General features: G+C 41.5%; 1 protein-coding gene across 7 annotated transcripts in view; it reads right to left on the minus strand.

Annotated features, from left to right (window-relative positions):
- Positions 1-15993, minus strand: part of LOC140491403 (peripheral-type benzodiazepine receptor-associated protein 1-like) — a 293538-nt gene that overhangs the window by 86273 nt on the left and 191272 nt on the right. For 6 of the 7 annotated variants that reach the window (XM_072589528.1, XM_072589526.1, XM_072589524.1 and 3 more), the window contains 3 exons: positions 7051-7140; positions 1547-1669; positions 614-718 (listed from right to left, as the gene is read on the minus strand). In XM_072589528.1, the coding sequence (XP_072445629.1) occupies positions 614-718; positions 1547-1669; positions 7051-7140 (318 nt within the window). The remainder of the gene's footprint in view (positions 1-613; positions 719-1546; positions 1670-7050; positions 7141-15993) is intronic. The other variant, XM_072589532.1, reaches the window with a different exon arrangement.

The raw sequence follows: 15993 nt of genomic DNA on the forward strand, positions 1-15993 counted from the left end.
CAGCAGTTAATACACAGCATTTAGGCAAGTGATAGAGCATTTTTAGAATCAGAGCCCACACTTCAGCAACAGAGATCGACATCCAAAATAACTTGAGTTATTTAATTTTAATACAATTTAGACTGCTGCAGAATTAATCTGACTTTATTTTCTTTTCAGAATTCCAGCTTTAAAACGTAGCCTGCAACTATGAAATCCCAGATCTATTTGTAACCAGCATATTGACGAGGGACCATTAAATTACAAATATACTTTTAAAAATCCCTTCACAGTTCAGCAAGTTCATCCAACGAGTAACTAAAATAGACCAGAAAGGTGTATCTTTCATCCTTGGAAAAGAAGAGGAGATACAAAATGGTTCTGGTTGCTTAGGTTCCTCTCCCTGACTTCTACTTAATGATACCTGTGCGACGACTAGCAGAGGATAGAGTTAGTCGCAGGTGCATTATCCCCACAGTCAAATGATCTGCCTATATTTATAGTCAATGTTTACACAAACATAACAGTCACAGAGAAACTGCCAGTCATCAGTTTCAATGGATTGCAAGAATCCAATAAGATGTTTTGTGTCTTAAGCCAAGAGAAACAGGAAAACACATCAGAATCTTATTACCTGTTGTAGTCGTTCCACTTCATGCTGCTTGGCCTGAAGAATTGTCAATGCTTCTTCATGTTCCAACTCCAGCTGGTGCCTGCGCTCTGCCACCTCTCGCATGTGCTACACAGGAAAACATTCATTACACCCCATGCCACATCACAGGAGATATTCCTCACAGTACCAGATACAACATTCTCAAATTATACAGCTCATAAATAAGGTATAACTCTGTACAAGACATCGGGTTCTCTGTCAATGGGACAGCTGTCAAAATCCCCTGTACTCATGGAGCCTATTAGTTTCTCTGCATTAAAACAATACACTTAAAAATTTATCAACTGGAGCCATGTCAGAAATAGATTGCCTTCTAACAACAATCTGCTGGAAACACACGGATTCATGCCAGGGCCTTTAGAAATACCATCATCCACCTCTTCCTCAGTAAAGGTCCCACTTCCAGCCCAGATTTAAAGATTGCTGTCTTACACAGTTCTAAATTCCCAAGCTAATCAATGGGATCTCCCCAACCCAGTTCTATAATATTTCCTCACAATTCAGCAAATATCCCATTTTCCTAGTCTGGTTCATAATCACACCCACATTGCATCCCTTCGCAGCTTCTTCAATTATATCTTCTATCACAACCTGTGCTCTTTTGGGACATACTGTTCCTATTTACATTTCAGCATCTTGAGTATAGCCTGGGACAACTTTACTCTCTTTCCTGAGCCAGCATAGAAGAAATCACTTCCCACAAGAACTTAACAGTCACTAAATCTCACCGTTTAGGAAACATGAACAATGTGCTGTGAGCTACCTAACTTCTACAGTCTCCCACCAGTACGTGTATTTATTACGGAAACATTCTTTGAGTGATCTGAGTTCAATGATAGCTCACTCATTGCAATGTCAATTTATTTTTGTATATGGAGTTATTAGTGATCTTACCTTCAGGACCTGCTCTAGGTTCTCCAGTTTGGCTTGGAGGCGCTGATTCTCCTTCAGAGATGAATCTCGTTCGGCTGTTACCACTGAGAGTGTCGCTCTCAGGTCATTGTTGTGTGTTTTAATCTGCATTAACCATAGATACTTCAGCATGGCAAAAAAGGTCAAAAGGAATACAATTTCCAACTCACACAGTTTGTTGCTATATAAAGGGACACTCGATTCGTTGTGATGAACAGTGCATTATATAAATAATTATATTTTAGGATATAGATTTCAAAATAGAGACAAATGGATGTAAGTCAATTCTGAGCATTATTTTGAGAGATTAGAAAGCTAATTTGGAATAGTGACCGAAATACATTTGTTCCAAGACCATGTGACGATAGTAGAGTACCTGAGAAAAATATCACTTTGGTATTAATGGATAAAATATTTATACTGGTGGGTTTATGAAATACAGGGTAAGTACATTAATGAAGAAAATGTGAGGTTATACACTTTGGCTGGAATAAGACGAATCGAACATTATTTAAGTTGAGAAAGACTTCAGAAAGCTGTCACACAGAGGAATTTGGAAAGCTTTGCACATAAATCACAATAAGACAGCACATAGGTTTAGCAAACAACAGGAACGTAAATGGACTGTTAGCCTTTCTTTCAAAAGGGTATGAGAAGTCTTGCTAAAACTATTCAAGGTATTATTCTAACAATATCTGGAATAGTGTGAACAATTTTAAACCCCTTAATTGAAGGAAAGGTATATTGGAATTAGAAGACAGTCCAGAGGAGGTTCATTTAGTGATCCTGGGTAGGGAAGAATTATTGTGTGTGAAGAGGTTGTATAGTTTAGGCCTGTGGAAGAAAAAGCAGCAACCTTGTTAAAGCATGTGAGATTCTTAGAGGACTTAGCAGGCTAGAAGCAGAGCGATTGTTATTCCTTGCGAGAGGGTTTAGGACTAGGGGAATAATCTCTGATTAAAGGATCACCCAGTTAGGACATAGGCAAGGAGGATTTTTTTCACTAAGTTAATGGAATTCTTTACTGCAGAGTGCTATAAAGGCTGGATCATTAAATATAGTCATGGCTGGAATAGACATTTAATAACCAAGAGAATCGGGGTTATGGGGGGGAAGGCAGAAAAGTGGAGTTGTGGATCAATAGATAACCCAAGATCTCATTGATGGTGTAAAAGATTTGATGGGTCAAATATCCTACTTCTACTTGTACACCTTATGGTTTTATAGTCGAATTGGTTGAACATTTTTACTTCAGAACAGAAGGTTCAACGTTTTAGCTGAGAAAACTTGGGATTCAGTTCAGAAGGGAACAGTATTCTTCCTTACAGGAGAATCATGTCAATTCAGGGGAACTAATCACCTCAACAAAACTGGTTTCTAGTCTGTGAAGCTTCCAAGCTAGGAGAGTTTGGATAGAAATATTCCTGTCAGAACTGAAAACAATATAATTATGAAAGTTTCATGTCAGCAGAATTGGAATGGAATTGTAATGTTGCCCTGACAGTCCAAGGAAAAGAAATTGGAAGGTATCAGTTAGTACTGTAAATAATCTAATCTAATCTAATGGTTTAAAAAGATGAAATTGGAATGATATTTCTCAGGCATCAACTCTCCCTAAGGGATGGTGTTGGGAAATAGGTTTGATCAAACATTGTTTTGATGTTTGTGAAAAGTGCTTTCAAAATACTTTCTACATAGAGTTTGGATTATTTATTTCTGCTTTTGTGTAAAACCTTTTTTTCAGTCATTAAAGAACAATAGCAGACTCATGTGATACTTTCCAAAGAATTAACCATCATGTCAATCAACTGTAAATTTTAAATGTACAATCGATCAAGACAGGTTTCATTCTGGGATGTGACTTGTCCAGTTTTAGGAACAGTTGGGATCATAACATAATAAACTTAGATTAATCCTCAGCTGGCTTTGCAGATAGTTTCTGATAATAGCAAAGGATTGAGACCTGAACTTGTTCAGAGACAAGTAATGTAACATAATTTTACATTTAAATTCAAGCTCTTGGAAAATACACAAAACAAAGTCACCTTTCCATTCCTCGGCTCTGTTTTACACAATGGCTAATTTCAGAAGTGTCTGTTTGGACAGCTGAAAAGAGATTTGTAGTATAAGGCAGCAGCTATCAATGAATTAACTGATGATAGCATAAGAAGGTGATGTCTGGTTATGTGACATTTAGTGAGTAGAAAGGTTTGCTCCAGGACGGTCAGAAAAGGATCTCTCTATGCTCTGTGTTTCATGCATATCAATTAGCACCGAAAGATTAGCACCAAACATTAATAGATGCATTGCTGGAATGTGGCATTATCCGGTGTTTGAAATTGAAACAGTTAAAAAAAACTTATAAAAAGTGATGTCAAGGAACAAAAATATCAGTATTTCGGCCATTAGATCAGAGCTGAAAAGCTCGTGAAATCTCTACATGAGCACTATGTGAACGACAGTGAAAAGAGGGGTCAGCTTGTGAGTAATTGTATAACAGATTTCTTTGAGTAGCTGGAGATGAGCTTCAGTGCAAAACAAATTAAGTAGATGCAGCCCAAGGAAATCATAATGTAACCCACTAATACTCATTCAAGGATTATTCCAATCCAAAACTGAACAGCTCACTAAGCAGACCACATGCAGTTGAACAAAGCCATGGAAAGTGATGCTCTCCCCCATTATATCTGCAGATGAAAACCTGGCAAAGATTTCAAGGAATGCAGTCTTTACCAAGCTGGATGCCAATTGCGGGTTCTGACAGCTACATTTAGGCGATGAATGTAGACAATAATGGCATTCAGAACACCGTTTGCAAGATAATGCTTCAGTCAGCTCCCATTTGGGATCACCTCTATACCAGAGATTTTCCAATGGACTGTTACTGTCATATTGAGAGGGAGAAAGAATCATTGTGGAGGACATGTTTATCTACAGTATAGGAACACAACGCCCAGTGCAGGCAGTATTGCTGGACCCAAAAGATGCCAGGGTTCACACCTAACCATAAATAGAAGGTCTGCTTTTTTGGGATATTTTGTCCATCCACAGGCCCCCGAAGACTAAAGCCATCTGTGATTTCTCTCTGCCTCACAATATGTGAAGTTTTATCAATTTATGGGAGAGGCAGTCAATGGACAAGGTGTTAGACAGCTTATGGTCTGCCTGGATGGTGAATCCAAGTCCCAGAATGTACTCTGAAAATTGTCCACAGGCCTGCATGAGCACTGGGATTTCCTTCTCCCTGTCAGTGTTCTGTTAGCCTCTTTCAGTCAGTGCTGTGAATGTATAATAAATGTGTCTGAGTACTATCTTTATGGATCTGGAACAGTACAGCCTCTATTTGCTCCTCCCTAACCTGACCCAGGTAAACAAGCAACGACTGCAATAACTGAATCAATATGCTGCCTGGTCTTGGGATGAGTACCAACAGAGGCTATTCAAACAAATCCAGCAGACACTTAACTCAACCTAAACACCAGCTCGTTACAGCCCAGATCTTCCCACCACCATCACAACAAATAGGGGCTGGACTGTTCCAGACCCATAAAGATAGTACTCAGACACATTTATTCTACATCCACAGCACGGACTGAAACAGGGTAACAGAACACTGACAGAGAGAAGGGAATCTCAGAGTCCATGTAGTCCTGTGGACAATTCACTATCCAGGCAGACCATAACCTGTCTAACTAGGTAAAAACAAGGACTACAGATGCTGGAAACTAGAGTCTAGATTAGAGTGGTGCTGGAAAAGCACAGCAGGTCAGGCAACATCCAAGGAGCAGGAAAATCGACATTTCGGCCAAAAGTCTTTCATCAGGAAGGGCTTTTGCCCGAAACGTCGATTCTCCTGCTCCTTGGATACTGCCTGACCTGCTGTGCTTTTCCAGCACCACTCTAATCTAGACCCATAACCTGTCTAACACCTTGTCCACTCCAAGTAATTGGTGAAAATGTCACAAGTACCAAGATTCTACCTATCACTCTTGAGCTTTGGTGCAACAACAGAATATGTCCAAAGCAAACATCAAATCACAACATATGTATGGTCCTGCATTGCTGGAGAGAAGCACGAGCCATGGAACATCTTCAAAGAGAATGTGAGATTCCACACTTCATGGATTTTCAAATCGACAACACAAAGGCTTGAGGCAAATCGAGCAGCACAGAAAGCAGATAGAAGGTGCACACAAATACAAGAATTTTGCCTCAACAACTGTCTGGCATGTGCTTTTGACTTTACCCTAAAACAGTACTTTGATCAGAAACCACACCTCAACGTTATGGATGACGTAATGGGATATGATGAAAAGAGTAGTCATTGCCAGAGCCCTCAAACTCGGCATTCGCCAACATTTGCACCAAATACACCTGTCAGAGTCAGAGCCCAACATTCAGCTTAGCAGCCAGAAGTCTCCAAGGCCAGTGAGAGAATGGTTTCTTCCTGCCTTATATACTCCATCCATTGACAAAAACACAGAGTCATTGACAGTTTCCTCATTTCCATTAAGACTAGGGAAGTGATCAATTTAATACATTACGACATACACCTTGGCTACTGAAATAGCATAGCTCAAGGAAATTTATGCCACATATGGCATTCCAGACTTAGTCATTTCAGGTGACGCTCTCTTCATGGAGATATGTGGTCTGTTCAAAGGTGTCCAATGGGGATGCTGTTGACCTCAGTGGTCATGAGGTAACAGAGAAGAATCATCCAGAGTTTTGATTTCTAATGATTATCTTGGAGCAAGCATTGACATATATTAACACTGAGCAAGCGGACTCAAGTGTTGCTTGCGAATAACTCAAGTGTTGTATCCCAGAGTCATTTAGAACATTAAGAGGTAAAAGCAGAAGGAAGAGGCTAAAATAAAGAGCATAAGTTTGCATTTGCAAAACATAATATTATGGTACATGTACGCAGTCAGAAATTTGAGAATGAATGGGAAACACTAACTGAGAAAATGGGAAGAAGCACAGTACAGGGGATGGTGAGAACACGGTACAGAAAGGGGAAAGGCAGTATACTTGAGCAAGGGGAGGGCAGAAAAGAATTATGCATTGACAGTATAGAATGTGGTAAGAGGAAAACAAGGCAAAATGGGGTTAGAAAAGGGCAGTACAGAACCAGCTGAGGGCAAGGACAGGACTGAAAGGGGTGAAGGGAAAGACAGAACAGTATAAGGTAAATAGTTTAAGATAAGAAGTACAAGATTACTTTAAAGCAAGTTTAAAATTTGCCTTTTCTCAAATTTATTGAGCATTAAATGCAAGAAAGAGGCTTGCAGCTAAGAGAAACCACATCATTTCTAAACAATATCAGTGAGAGAATAACAGCATATTATTGTTTGTGTGAAACATTCATGATTATGGTGCAAACATAAAGCAGATATTGTCCTAAATTAAAAGTTGCCCCAGCAGGATATAGTTGTGGAAGAATTGGCTTAGTGCACTGAAAAAAAGATGAAGCCATGCATTGCCTTTTCAGTCTCCTGTGCCTCTTGGCTGAGTCTAATGGTTTTTTCAGTCAGCCGTGCATTCTCACTCCAGGCTTGTTTCAGCTCATTCTCCTGTAAGTAAAAGCACACACATTCTAACTAGAACAGGTTAGAGCATTACATTTCAGCAGTGCTTCAACCTTTCGGCCTGTTTCTGTCCTCTAGCATTCATGCCTTCACATTTTCCAACAAACGATAGTTACCCTCTCTCACATTTCTATTCTAATAATAACTGTCTGAAAAATTGTATGATATTTTATAAAATACAGTATTCTATTTTACAGTAGAAGGATAAAAGCTTTAGAGCAAGTAGTGTCCATATAATTATATCACTCACTTACAATAACCTCAATACCAGGGACAAAAAGAGAAATGGTTAGCAACAATGATACTGGATATAAGGGAAATAGTTTTCCAACTGGCCACATTTCAGAGCAATAAAGCACCCCACCTCAGAGAAGCTGCACACTGAACCTTACTGCAACTTCAGAGTAACAATTCCACTACACCTCAAGGTATTTTCCCACCCCTGCCCTGATTACATCTGGAGCTGGATGACTTGTGAATGATCTTCCTAAGTAATGGCCTCATGCCCTCACTGCTGGCAATCACTCAGTATGTGATCAGGAGATTTGGCCTCAGATGGAGGACAGCCTTTTTATAGTGTATTTGTTAATGAGATGTAGTCATGATACTAGGTCAGCATTTCGGGCCCATTCCTAATTGCCATTGAGCAGGCAGTGATGAGCTGCTTTCTTGAACAGTTTCAGTTCTTGGGGTGGAGGGAAACACAGAGCGCTGTTAGAAAGGGAATTCCAGGATGTCGAACCAGTAACAGTGAAGGAATGGCATTATAGTTCCAAATTAGGGTGGTGTCTGGCTTGAAGAAGTTGCAAGAAGTAGTGTTCTAATGTATTTGTAACTGTATTTTAATGGTGAAAATTGAAGGTGGTGAATTAAGCGCCAAACAAACTTGCTTTTAGTCAGGCTTCTCAAGACTATGTGAACCTGCACTTATCTGGCAAGGGGGAAATGTTCCATCACACTCCTGACATGTGCCTTGTAGATGGATAGGCTTTGGGGAGTTGGGAAGTGAGTTACTCATAACATAATTCCTAGCCTCTGACCTTTTCTTCTTATCACAGTGTTTACACAATTGACAAAAAGCTGAACTGGATCAATGGTCACCCCAAAAGAAGTCAATAGTAGGGGAATCAGAAATGGTAATACTATTGAACGTGAAAGGGAAAAGGTTTAATTCTCAGTTGTTGTAGATGTTGGCCCTTGTGCAGTTTGAATGTTAACTTGCCACTTATCAGATTAAACTTGGACATTGTCTAGGTCTTGCTGTGTAAGATTACCAATTGCTTCCGTAACTGAGGAGTTGCAAATAGTGTTGAACATTGTGCAATCATCAGTGAACATCTGCGCTTCTGTCCTTACGATCAAGGGAAGGTCATTGATGAAGCAACTAAAAGATGGTTACACACAGATATTGTCCTGAGGAATTCCTATAGTGATGTCCTATGATTGAGATGATCGATGACCAAGAACTGGAATCATGTTCTCAAATGCTAGGTATGAATCCAACTAGAGTTTTTTTTCCAACTGACTGGTTTTCCCTTGGCTCATTATTGCCATACATGGCCAACTCTTCTCCTTTCTTCCTTCTTCTTCAGCAGTGCCTCATAGTTGAGGATGAATTAATTCCACTTCAAGGTATAGGTTCTGTAGTGGTTGAACAGTACAAACCTGGATCTGCAGACTCTGCCACAGGTGGGCAGGTGCGTGCTCTTTCCACCTGCTTGCATCGCCTCCGTTCAGTAATACTCCAAGTGGTTCATGCCTTCATGGATGTTTCTTCTCCAATTTGTGCATTCTTTTGTGCTCTCCTGAATATATATGGACCAAAACTGTAATGAGGCCAGGAGTTAAGTGTTCTCAGCGGAACCCAAACTGAGCATCAGTGAGCAGGTCATTGCTGAGTAACCCTTCCGTTACTTTGCTGACGGAATAAGAGGAGACTGATATGGTGCCAACTGGCCAGTTGGATTTATCCCATTTATTTTGTGAACATGATATGCCTGAATACTTTTCCACATTTTCGGTTAGATGTCAGAGTTGTAGCTTCACTACAATAGATTGGCTAGGGGTGCAGCCAATTCTCAAATACAGGTTTTATTGCTGCAATGTTGGCAGGGGTCATAACCTCTGCAGTACTCAATGCCTTCAGCAGCTTCTTGATAGCATTTGACATGAACTGAATTGGTTGTTAAGACTGGCATCTGTGATGCTGGGAACCACTAGAGAAGGTCAAGATGGATCATCCATTTGGCATTACTGACTGAAGATGGCTGCACTGTTACACTGATGTTGTGGTATCCTCCTTCACTGAGGTTGAGGATATTTGTGGAACCTTCTCTTCCTGTTATTTGTTTAACTGTCCATCACCATTCACAACTGGATGTGGTAGGACTGTTAATCTTCTATGTGATCAACTGATTATGAGATCACTTAGCTCTGTGTACTGCATACTGCTTCTGCTGCTTGGCATAAAAGTAGTTCTGTGTGGAAATTTTGCCAGGTTGACACCTAAGTTTTAAATATATATGGTGCTGATCCTTCATTGCACGTGGGCTAATTGCAATAATAGAAGCAGAGATTGGCCAGATTAGAAGATTACAGATTATGGTTGAATAAAATTCTCCTGATATTGATTGCTCACAACACTTCACAAAAGCCTAGAGTGAGTTGCTGGGTCTGTTCAAAATCTATCCCATCTTGCATGATGGTAATAATATATGACCGACCAGAAGCAATAAATGATACAATAAATGATGTTAGTGGATCCGTAACAAGGACAGAACGCCCCCGGTGCTCACCTTCCACCCTACCAACCTTCGCATAAACCAAATCATCCGCCGACATTTCCGCCACCTCCAAACAGACCTCACCACCAGGGATAGATTTCCCTCCACACCCCTTTCCGCCTTCCGCAAAGACCGTTCCCTCCGTGGCTACCTGGTCAGGTCCACGCCCCCCTATAACCCACCCTCCAATCCTGACACTTTCCACTGCCACCACAGGAACTGTAAAACCTGCGCCCACACCTCCTCCCTCACCTCTATCCAAGGCCCTAAAGGAGCCATCCACATCCAAAGCTTTACTTGCACATCCACTAATATCATTTATTGTATCCGTTGCTCCTGATGCGGTCTCCTCTACATTGGGGAGACTGGGCACCTCCTAGCAGAGCGCTTTAGGGAAAATCTCCGGGACACCCTCACCAATCAACCACACCGCCCCATGGCCCAACATTTCAACTCCCCCTCCCACTCTGCCGAGGACATAGAGGACCTGGGCCTCCTTCACCGCCGCTCCCTCACCACCAGATGCCTGGAGGAAGAACGCCTCATCTTCCACCTCGGAACACTTCAACCCCAGGGCATCAATGTGGACTTCAACAGTTTTCTCATTTCCCCTTCCTCCACCTCACCCTAGTTCCAAACTTCCAGCTCAGCACTGTCCCCATGACTTGTCCAGACTTGTTCTACCTGCCTATCTCCTTTTCCACCTATCCACTCCACCCGCTCCTCCCTGACCTATCACCTTCATCCCCTCCCCTACTCACCCATTGTACTCTATGCTACTTTCTCCCCACCCCCATCCTCCTCTAACTTATCTCTCCACGTTTCAGGCTCACTGCCTTTATTCCTGATGAAGGGCTTTTGCCCGAAACGTCGAGTTCGAAGCTCCTTGGATGCTGCCTGAACTGCTGTGCTCTTCCAGCACCACTAATCCAGAATCTGGTTTCCAGCATCTGCAGTCATTGTTTTTACCACATTTCTCATCTTTGTCATGGGTAGATGCATCTGTACCATCTGGATTGGTAAGGACTAAAATTAAATGGACTTTTCTGTTCTGTTGCATACCTCACAATCTGTTACAGGCCTAGACTATTAGCTATATCTTTTAGGATGAAGTCAGATAGCCCATCCAATTAAATTCCTTAAATTACAAAGTAGAACCAAAAAGGTAATAATATTTATATTACTACCTGAGCCACTAGCAAACTGGCGCAGGGTCAACGGGATTAAAGAGGTAATTGCGTGGCTCAGATTGGTGTGGAGAAACAGGCTTGAATTCATGGGACATTGGCATCAGTATTTGGGAATGAGAGCATTGTTCCAATGGGACAGGCTCCATCTGAATCATGGTGGGACCAGAGTCCTGGTGAATCGCATAATTAGATCTGTGATAGGGCTTTAATCTAATAGTGAGGGGGTAGGTTCAGTTGCATGGAAAATTATGGATAAAGTTAAAGGGTGGGGAGAGCTCAGCAGAGGTTATTAAATTTTCCAGAACAAGATATAGGTGAGAGAGTATAGAAATGCCCAGTAATCTAACTTCAGGCACAGCAAATAAGGGAACAGCTATGACAAGAGGGTAGTTAATGCAGGACTGAGGTGGTTTACCTAAATGCATGCAGAGCTTGTAGCACAAATTGAAATTGGCAGGTATGATGCTGTGGCTGCAAAAGAGCAGGGCTGGGGACTAAATATCCGAGGATACACCTCCTATCAAAAGGATATAGGGATGGCACGGTGGCACAATGGTTAGCTTTGCTGCCTCATAGCACGAGGGACCTAAGTTCAATTTCAGCCCTGAGTGACAATTGATGCGATGTATTAGTCAAACCTAGATGGCTATTAAGTCTTTAATCACCTTGAGACACGCAACAATGCAAAGTCGCCCAGCAGAGGCTGATAGCTAACTTTGGTACTCGTGATGACGGTCTCAACCAGGATCTTGGGTTCACGTCACATTACACGTGACCCTACTATACTATATACACACGCACACACATACAGACCTTCTGTCATACAAACCTTCTCAAAGGCATATACACCACCTCTCTCTCTCTCTCTCACACACACACACTCTCAAAAGGCATATACACCATCACACTGAGGCACACACGCACTCTCTCTCCCTCACACGCGTGCAATTTCTCACTCTCTCCCCCTCACATGCGCACACTCTCTCCCTCTCTCTCCCTCACGTGCACACTCTCTGACTCTTTCTCCCTCACATGTGCACACTGTCTCACTCTCTCTCCTTCACACACACTCATTCTCACACTCTCAGCCTCTCTCTCGCTCTCTCACACACACATACACATATAAACACTCACACACACAAGTCTATAGTGTGAATTTGCATTTGCAGATTTGTATTTACAGATACATTCTATGTTGTTCAAAAAGCACACAATCTGTAGGCAGTCAGTCAATGTGACATTTTTAAATTTCCTACTATGGAAATAAAACCAGTCTGACTCAAGTTTGGGACACAGACTCTAACCTCGCACCTTTAATGCATTGTCTGAGCCGAGATGTCACTTTTTTTATATATACTGATAAACCCTTGTTATCTCAGGACAATGACTTGAACAAAATTCTGGGATTTACATATTAATCAATCGAAATCTGCATCCCAATTCTAAGTGATTAAAGACTTAACAGCCATCTCAGTTTGTCCAATACATCACATCACAGTATGACACTTTGAACTTTTACTTATGAATTCTGTGTCCTATGTATACCATCCCATAAGCTACCTGATGAAGAAGCAGTGCTCTGAAAGCTTGTACTTTCAAATAAACCTGTTGGACTATAACCTGGTGTGTGATTTTCAACTTTTCTTTGGAGCAGCTTGTGGTACGAGCTCATTAGGGATTTGAATGATGTGTAATGATACAGATTTGATTAGGGAGCTTAAGGTGAAGGAACCCCTAAGGGGCAGTGACGATAATATGATAGAATTCACCCTGCAGTTTGAGAAGGGGAAGCTAGAATCAGATGTAACAGCATTACAATTGAGTAAAGGTAATAACGTAGATATGAGGGAGGAGCTGGCCAGAGTTGATTGAAAATAGTGGAGCAGTAAAAGCAGCAGATTTGGGGCATAACTCATGAGGCACAGCAGACATTCCCAAGGAAGAAGAAATATACTAAGGGGAGAATGAGGCAACAATAGCTGACAAGGGAAATCAGAGAGAGCATAAAAGCGAAAGGAAAGATAAACAATGTGAAGGTGTAGATTAGTAAGAAGTCAAAAGATTGGGATTTAAAAACCAGCAGACGATAACTAAGAAAAGCAGAGTTGATAAAATATAAGAATAACCAGTTGATCATGTTTTGGATGATTGCAAGCATTTTTTAGATATCTAAAAGGCAAGAGTGAGGCAAGAGTGGACATTGGAAAATGACGCCAGAGAAGCAGTAACGGAGGAACAGAATACGTACTCTACACCAGTTTCCACAGTGGAAGACAACAGCAGCATACCAGAACCTCAAGAGAGTCAGGGGGCAGAGGTGATTGTAGTGGCCACCACTAAGGAGAAGCTGAAAGATCAACATGTGAATTAATCACCCAAACCAGATGGTCTATGCCCCAGGATTCTGAAGGATATAGCTGAGGAGATGGTAGAGGCATTAGTAGTTGTCTTTCAGGAATCAGGAGTCAGGGAGAGTCTCAGAGGACTGGAAAATGGTTAAGATAACATTCCTGTTTAAGAAGGGAGAGAAGCAGAAGACAGGAAACTATAGGCCGGTTAGCCTGACCTCAGCTGTTAGTAAGATTTTAGAGTCCTTTATTAAGGATAAGATTGCAAAGTATTTAGAAGTCTATGGCAAAATAAGGCTGAGAAGCACAGCTTCATCAATGAGAGGTCATGTCTGACCAATGTAGTAGAATCTTTTGAGGAGTAACAAACTAGTCAGACAAAGGAGAGTCAGTAGAGATGATCTACTTGGATTACAAAAAGGCATTTGACAAGGTGCCGCACAGAAGGCTGTTAAATAAAATATGAGCCCAAGGTGTTAGGGGCAAGGTACTAGCATGGATAGAGGATTGGCTGACTGGCAGAAGGCAGAGAGTGGAGTAAAGGGGTCTTTTTCAGGATGGCAGCCGGTTACCAGCAGAGTTACACAGGGGTTAGTCTTGGGACCACAACTACTCACATTATATGTTAATGATCTGGACAAAGAATTTGAGGGCATTGTTGCTAACTTTGCAGACAACAGAAAGATTGGTTGAGGGCAGGTGGTGTTGAGGAAGTGGGAAGGATATAGAAGGATGTGGACAACTAGGACAGTGGGCAAAGAAGTGGGAGATGAAGTACAATATGGGAAAGTGTAAAGTTACTCACCTTGGTAGGACAAATGGAGGTGTAGACTATTTCCTAAATGGGGAAAGCCTTCGGAATACTGAAGAACAAAGGGATATGGGAGTCCTAGTTTGTGATTTTCTTATCATATAGGTTATCATCTTGGTTCAGTTGGCAGTTAGGAAGGCAAATGTAATGGATGTAAGTTTGCTCGATGAGCTGGAAGATTCTTTCCAGACGTTTCGTCACCCTACTAGGTAATATCTTCAGTGGGCCTGAGGCGAAGCACTGTACATGATTTCTGCTTTCTATTTATTTGTTTGGGCTTCTTTGGTTTGGTGATGTCATTTCCTGTGATGATGTAATTTCTGGTTCTTCTTCTCAGGGGGTAATAGATGGGGTCTAACTCGATGTGTTTGTTGATAGAATTCCGGTTGGAATGCCATGCTTCTAGGAATTCTTGTGTGTGCCTCTGTTTGACTTGTCCTAAGATGGATTTGTTGTCTCAGTCGAAGTGGTGTCCTTCCTTATCTGTGTGTAAGGATACTAGTGAGAGAGGGTGATATCATTTTGTGGCCAATTGGTAGTGTTTGTTACAGTCCTTGCAAGGTATTTTGTAAATGACATTAGTTTTGCTTGTTGTCTGTACAGGGTCTTTCAAGTTCATTAGCTGCCGTTTTAGTGTGTTGGTGGGTTTATGGGCTACCATGATGCCAAGGGTTTTCAATTGTCTGGCAGTTATTTCGGAAATGTTTTATGATGTAGGGGAGAGTGGTTAGGGTTTCGGGTTGTGTTTTGTCTGCTTGTTTGGGTTTGTTGCTGAGAGATCAGTGGACTGTGTTCATTGGGTACCCATTCTTTTTGAATACACTGTATAGGTGATTTTCCTCTGCTTATTCAAAAAGAATGGGTACCCAATGAACACAGTCCATCAATCTCTCAGCAACAAACCCAAACAAGCAGACAAAACACATCCAGAAACCCTAATCACTCGCCCCTACAAAGACATCTCGGAAATGACTGCCAGACAACTCAGACCCCTTGGCATCATGGTAGCCCACAAACCCACCAACACACTAAAACAGCAGCTAATGAACTTGAAAGACCCTGTGACAAGCAAAACTAATGTCATTAACAAAATACTGTGCAAGGACTGGAACAAACACTATATTGGAAACACAGGCAGAAAACTAGCCACCAGGACACATGAACAGCAATTAACCACAAAATGACATGACCCTCTCTCACTAGTATCCTTTCACACAGACAAGGAAGAACACCACTTCGACTGAGACAACACATCCATCTTAGGACAAGCCAAACAGAGGCACGCACGAGAATTCTTAGAAGTATGGCATTCCAACTGGAATTCTATCAAAAAACACATCGAGTTAGACCCCATCTACCACCCCTTAAGAAAAAGAACCGGAAATGACATCACCGCATGAAATGGCATCACAGGAAATGACATCACCAAACCAAAAAAAAACCAAACATATAAATAGAAAGCAGGAATCATGTACAGTGCTTCGCCTGAGGCCCACTGAAGATGTTACCTAGTATGGTGATGAAATGTTTGGAAATGAACCTTCCAGCTCAGCGAGCAAACCTAATTCAGAACCTCAACCTGAGCTACAAATCTTCTCAAAACTCGCTAAAGTGAGTTGCCATTCATTTCAAAAGTGCTAGAATCATAATGTTGAAGATGTAAAAGTCTCTGGTCGGATTGTATTTGGAGTATAGTGAGGAGCTTT

The sequence above is a fragment of the Chiloscyllium punctatum genome, chromosome 19 (genome assembly GCF_047496795.1).
Source record: "Chiloscyllium punctatum isolate Juve2018m chromosome 19, sChiPun1.3, whole genome shotgun sequence".
Taxonomy (NCBI): Eukaryota; Metazoa; Chordata; class Chondrichthyes; order Orectolobiformes; family Hemiscylliidae; genus Chiloscyllium; species Chiloscyllium punctatum.